The sequence below is a fragment of the Patella vulgata genome, chromosome 1, assembly GCF_932274485.2.
Source record: "Patella vulgata chromosome 1, xgPatVulg1.2, whole genome shotgun sequence".
NCBI classification, from domain to species: Eukaryota; Metazoa; Mollusca; class Gastropoda; family Patellidae; genus Patella; species Patella vulgata.
Window position 1 is genome coordinate 74,279,969 of NC_065879.2, and position 6,676 is coordinate 74,286,644.

General features: G+C 33.8%; 1 protein-coding gene across 2 annotated transcripts; it reads right to left on the reverse strand.

The window, feature by feature from the left end:
* Positions 1 to 39: 39 nt before the first annotated feature.
* LOC126811726 (mediator of RNA polymerase II transcription subunit 30) lies at positions 40 to 6,603 on the reverse strand. 2 transcript variants are annotated; one of them, XM_050537594.2, is made up of 5 exons: positions 6,473 to 6,603; positions 2,980 to 3,256; positions 2,108 to 2,266; positions 1,392 to 1,487; positions 40 to 523 (listed from the first exon to the last, which is right to left on the reverse strand). In XM_050537594.2, the coding sequence occupies exons 2-5, from the start codon at positions 3,241 to 3,243 to the stop codon at positions 425 to 427; spliced, it is 618 nt and encodes a 205-aa protein (XP_050393551.1). In that variant the 5' UTR covers positions 3,244 to 3,256; positions 6,473 to 6,603; the 3' UTR covers positions 40 to 424. The 2 variants fall into 2 exon arrangements, with proteins under 2 accessions (XP_050393551.1, XP_050393542.1); XM_050537585.2 differs by having other exon boundaries at positions 6,470 to 6,603.
* Between the last annotated feature and the right edge of the window lie 73 nt (positions 6,604 to 6,676).

A 6,676-nucleotide genomic window follows, 5' to 3' on the forward strand; every position in this document is an offset into this window, starting at 1 on the left:
ATTGTTATTTTATTGTGTTGATTCCTCATTATTAGACAATTGTTTGTTAAATTTTTTTATTTGACAAAATCAATACTGACTTTGTTTATGTTACATATACATTCCTTAATGTACACAGTAATTTTTTTTAGAAGCTTTACTTCCATTGTCTTTTGTTTTTCTTTACACAGAAGCCTGCTTCATTCTGGTCAACTAATTATCTGAATATAAATAACATATTCCACAATATAAAAAGTTAAACTCAACATGTACGTTTTCATATAACATGTCTAAAATAATTTATATCTTGACCACACAGAATTAACCATTTTATGAAACTGTTTTTTGTAAACTTGTTAATTGTCACCAGATTCCTTTACAGTACTAGTCCTGGGAGTTGTTTTAGCACATTTTCTGTGAAATGTTCAAGTAAACGTTTATTTCATCAATTTTTTCTCATAGTTATCATAGTGTTAATCTCCCAGTTTATAGAACGTATCTGATCTATTATCTCCTTTAATTGTTGATTTTTTACTCGTACTTGCTGAAAAATGAAAGAAAACATAGTTTTAGGAATTAAATACGGGTACAGATTAAATGGATCTAGATGCAGAAGCATTACACAGAATCTGTGATCACTGATTCCTTTCATGGGTGTATTCCCGGTACAACACATTGTCTCAACATGGCCCATTTGATTGGACAATTACAGGGAGTTCTACTCATCGGAAATAACTGACTAATATTACTCAACAGAAATAAGTGCTAGTCGCATGGAAAAACACAGTGATCAAAAACAATAAAATATAACTGATATAACACAGAATTTACTAAAAGAGGCGACTGTGTGGACTAAGTGATGAAACCTTGGAGATTATTCAATATTTTATGCTTTTGTTTCTTGATATGTACAGCTTCCCTTCACCCTACACCTAAAATGCCTATGCATTTGATCATATACTTTGGGTTACATACAACTTTATTGCATACTTAAACATACATTATGCAAGAGCTAAATCTGCCTATTGGTCTTTCTTTAGACCTGAAATGTTATATAGATTATTAATTAGACATTAATTAACTTATCAAAACCATAATCAACTCTGATGCCATCATTAGCCTGCGATATTTAGTGGATTTGAATACATTTTGTGAAGGATACTTCAACATAAAAATGGATAATCAAGACTTTGTTTATTATCATACCCACGTTAGTAATGATGATCGAGGCTAACCTAAAATTGAATCACTAATATCTCGGTTCAGAGTGACATTTTAAGCATATTCTGTTTTCATTATCTATTTTTTAACTATTATAGCGAGAACAGTCAGCTCTTTATCTTACCTAATGTCCCTTTAACTATACATGTATACCAATTATGTTTTAAATAATATATAGCCATTTATTATACCTCTACTAACTCTCTGTGTTCATCTGCTACATATGGATAGACTTCAGAATTAACAGGAAAACTCTCTATATCTCTTCCAACAATAGGTACCAGTTGCTGAAATAAACATATAACATAAATTATCCAGCTGATTTCAAGCTGAGTCTAAAAGAAAAAAAAAAATCATTCAAACACCACACTTAATCTAAAGATTGCCTTCTTCATGACATCACTGGCAGAACCAGAATTAGCCACTGTCATATGGAAAAGATAGAAACACAGTAAATTTCGACACAAACAATACAGAAATCTCACTACTTGACTAAATGTATTGACAACATCTTGAAACCTATTTTTTTAATTAAGGGAAGTGTAGGCTAGCTGTTATCATTATCTATCTTTTGTTAGAATATAGAAACTGAACTGTCAACTGAAATGGATGATCAATATATCATCACTGACACAGGTTTTTTTTCACACATAAGTAATGATGCGTCATTTGTATTTTTCAGTAGAATATGGAATTTCTTACGGCTTAATCCATGCTAATTAATATGCACTCAGATTGATTATTGAACATTTTATTAAGTTCCAAATCTCTTGCAAATACTAAACGGAATATTGAACAATTTATGGACTGATATTCCTATTAGAGATTTATCTTTCACAATTCATATAGTGCTAAAACGATGCATTAAGACAAGCGTTGGCTTCTCATAAATTTTCTATATATTTACCTCATATGTAGGTTCTTCCATCTCACTACAAGTTTCTTCAACTTTGTCATAAATAGCTCGTAATTTTTTAAAGGTTAAACTCAGGGTTTTAAGCTGCTCTTCTAATTTCTGTTTTCTTTCTTGATGATTCTGTGCTGTATAACTAACGTTATTGGGTAACTGAAATACATGACATGTAAAGATTATAGGTTATATACTACATATTCTGCATTTCCAGCATATTCATAGTCTTAAAATGTACTAGCCAGAGACACCTCTCTCTTTCTGGCGGGCGGGGGGTGTCTGAGGTGGTTACCTATTGAATAACAGGGTACTGTCATTGAACCAAAATTGATGCCTTATACACACATAACTAACATTAGGGTTTTTTTTATATCACTTGCAATACTAGGGAAGTGAATTTTGGCATACTGTCGTCAAATTTTTTTTTATGCATACAGTGCAGTTTAACATGTACATGGTAGATCTCTGTTTTCATTCCATTCAAAAGACTACACAAAAACTTAAATTTTCAGTCCCGCAGGAGCTAATCTTGACCAGTGGTTTAATGCCCAACCAAGGCTCATAATGAAAATCAAATCCAGGACATTGTCGACATTCCAGTGCCCCTACTGTTCGACTACTGCAGTCCCTATATGATATGTGTATTCTAATGCTATGATTCTTTTCAAATATGTTTTTAAATAGCGTGACCATACATAATTGTATTTGATTTGGCCTTAACATTTACACCATCTACGATTCAAACGTTTGCCATGTAGTCTACTGTTTAAGCCAAATTCTCAGAAAGGGGATACTAACGCATTTCCTACAGCACTCTGAATAACATCTCTTTTTTAAATCTATATTAAGAAAAATGTCAAATGTATTACTTGAATGGTTCCTTGCTTTCCTAAACCTTGACCAAAAATATCTGATGCTTTCTGAACCAATTCATAAATGATCTCTTGTCCACTTTTACAAAATGTTGCTGCATTCACCATTTTATTTGGTGACATAGTTGATGTGCCCTGTGCCCCAGCCACGCCTTGTGGTTGTGCTGCCACTTGTAATGATTGATAGTTGGATGGTGCAGAAACTTGAGATGTTAATGGAAAATGTTTGCCACCTGCTGCCGATGGTTGTTTGGCAGCCATTTTTATACTGTTCCTGAAAAACGGAAAAGGACATGTCCTATAATATAAGTTATCTGTCTTTAACTATTATCAAAGAGAAGACTCTTTGAAATTTTATAATACTAGTAGGGGTATTGGATTGAATAATTGAACTCATAAAGTTACTAGTTTCGTTTTTCTTCGATTGTACGGCTGTTCTATTTACATGTAAATTTATATGGTCGTTCGGGACGGGAACAGGCTACAATTGAGGTCTCAGGAGGACCAGAGTAATTCTGTTTCACAGGAGCTGCTGCTTCTGTAATATTAAGTCTTGCACATATTTTTATAATCATCATCAATTTATTCATTTATATTTAATTTCATCATACCAAATATTAAAAAGATTTTATTTAAAAGAAATTTATATTTTAAATGAAGAGAATTTAATTGGATCTCATCTGAAAAATGCACTATTATACACATTATTGTTTAAATATTCCTGGTAAATACAATTTTTATTAAGGGTTTTGTCAAGGGACACTCAGGGTGTGCACATCTTAGAACACTTAAAATTCCAGGAGCTTTCCAGGAGTCCCTGTATAGAATTCCTACATCATAATGTAGTTTTTTTTTATGCTTGAAGAACATTTTACAGCGACGAACAAGTGAACTTTTGAAGAAACATTCAATGACTACGTTGAGTTTTATATCTTAAAATATATAGCGAAACCACAAATGTTAATTTTCTAGGAGTTTCAAGGAGTTATCTTGTTTTTCCAGGATTTTCCAGTACTGGAAATCACATTTTCATTTTTCCAGGAGTTTCTAAGAGTGTGCGAATTTTGTTTGTACTTTGGATATATGAGCTAAAACTTTTAGTTATAACTACTTGCATGTGATTGTGATGGCAGAACTTATGACCTACATTACATCCTACTTCACCATTCAACCCTACATGTAGCTACATGTACGATAACGTAGCTAAAAACATTCTGCTGTGTTTGTTTCTTGCTATGATTGGATGCCTTTAGTTTCACCTGGCAAACCTACTTTCTTTATTAATTATGCATGTAAAATCTTAAAAATAAGTTAATTTTATATTAGGACTAAACATATACCCAGCCCAATGTAGTGAAACAACTTTTGTTTATCTGCAAATATTGTCGGTAAAGTTAATCAAGCAGTGTTTTTACCCAAATTGATACAGACATTCATAATTACGGTGCATCATTAGTCGTGTACAACTCGTAAATGTTCTGTACCGTACTTCACAGTATTTTTATTGACTGTTGTAGGCTACATGACTAAGCCCTGCCTTCCATTTTAAAATGTTGGGCAAAGCCAGCTACAATATTATCACTTGGATATAAAACGGATGGTTTGTACCGGGTGGTACTTTTTACCGCCATCCGATACTTTTACCGCCGACCGTCGTGAAATTACCGCCGACCAAATACTTTTTACCGCCGACCGCATTGTAATGACTTTCGACCGTAATATAATTACCGCCGACCAAATACTTGTTACCGCCGACCAAACGCTTAATGATTCCTGTAATATAAAATTAATTAAATTATTAGTGACAAATAAAAAGATTTGGTTAAATACACATAGTTTGATAAAAATATAGATTTTATTATATATAAATATGGTTGACAATCTAATACGATAATATCCAACCTTGCACCAAATTAGTGGGACCTCATATGAGATCTTACACAAACGACCACAAAGAGGACAACTGACTGCACCCTGTGCAGTGAAAGGTCGATTCTTTGCCGCCTCACGTCTCTTCTGCTGGTCAATATAAATCATATTAATTATTATTCTTTGGATGGGAACTATATGCCTATGTTGTTTAATATGGCAAGGTGTGATTTTCAAATGTCAATTAGCCATATATACAGATTAATGACCATGTGCAATATGCATGGACATCTCTTTACGTTCTTGATTAAGGTGTGAATTCAGGTAGGTGTTAACTCAGATTGTTCTGGCTACTACTTGGCGAGTGTCTGTTCCTTTTTGTTTACTGTCAAACCCTCGTCCGTAGGTATATCATGTCCAGAAATATTGTATACTGTATCAGTATAGTTTAATGTTATTCCTTCGCTATGTATCGTTCCAAGAGAAAAATCGTGTATTCCAAACGTGCTGCCTTTTACCCATGTGGGGTTTGTCGTGAGAATTGTACCACCAACTCAGTCCAATGTAACGATTGCAACGTCTGGTACCATTACGGCTGCAATGGAATTAACGAAGAGCATGTGCCATTTGTAGAAAATGCGTTGAACAAGTTTAAGTGCCTGACATGTCTTTCATGCGATATGAATGAACAATATGAATATGAGAAAGCTATTCAAAGGTTATCTAAGGCTAAAAATCAAATTTAATGTACAAACTCTTTCCTTGAAACAATCATATATATATTTATGAATAAAACAACCTTGTCGGCGGTAATTATATTACTGTCGAAAGTCATTGCAATGCGGCCGGCGGTAAAAAGTATTTGGTCGGCGGTAATTACACGACGGTCGGTGGTAAAAAGCATTTGGTCGGCGGTAGTTGTACAGTTGTACGTGATTACACCTCAAATAAAAACTTAACATTCTTGTTGTATTCTTTTTTATATAAAAAAAACAATCGTAAAATTTCCGGCGGTAACAAGGAATCATTAAGTATTTGGTCGGCGGTAACAACTATTTAGTCGGCGGTAATTATATTAGTATTACGGTCGAAAGTCATTACAATGCGGTCGGCGGTAAAAAGTATTTGGTCGTCGGTAATTACACGACGGTCGGCAGTAAAAAGCATTTGGTCGGCGGTAAAAAGTACCACCGGTTTGTACCCTTGTCAGATAGGATTCTATGCTTTATATTAATTATATTGTACTTGTAGATGGATGTAGCAGAAATGATAAATCTAATTAATCAATCATTCTTTTGAAGAAAAAATTGACAATGAATGACAGTTTTGCTTATTATTGAAGTACTAGTACTGTCTGATTTGCATCGTATTTTGCCAGAAAGAACTTTATAGGCCTAATACCATCTTTAATTTTGAGGCACGCAGGGTCGAGAGATAAGGTTTCTTAAAACATTCAATGGTAACACCATTGGTTGGAGTGACTTGGTCTTTGTCACTTGTTTGTGTTTTGGAAAGCAGGAAACAAACGGAAACCCAAACAAACAAATCATTCCTTGCATCGTGTCGTATTCATTAAGCAGTATATAAAACACGGCATTTACTTTCCGTTTACACTTACGACCTATTATCACTATTCCTAAATGATAATACTGTGTCTGAGCATATCAAAATATCAATGCTTTTTTCATTAAGCTAGTAGGCTAGCGTCTATTTTGTTTTCAAATCACCCACCCTCCATTACGTGAAATTTCGAGATTTAGCGGGATTTTGCTCGAGTTCCCGTAGTCCCGTTTATTTAGTTCACATAGCATTATGCTGTTTCATC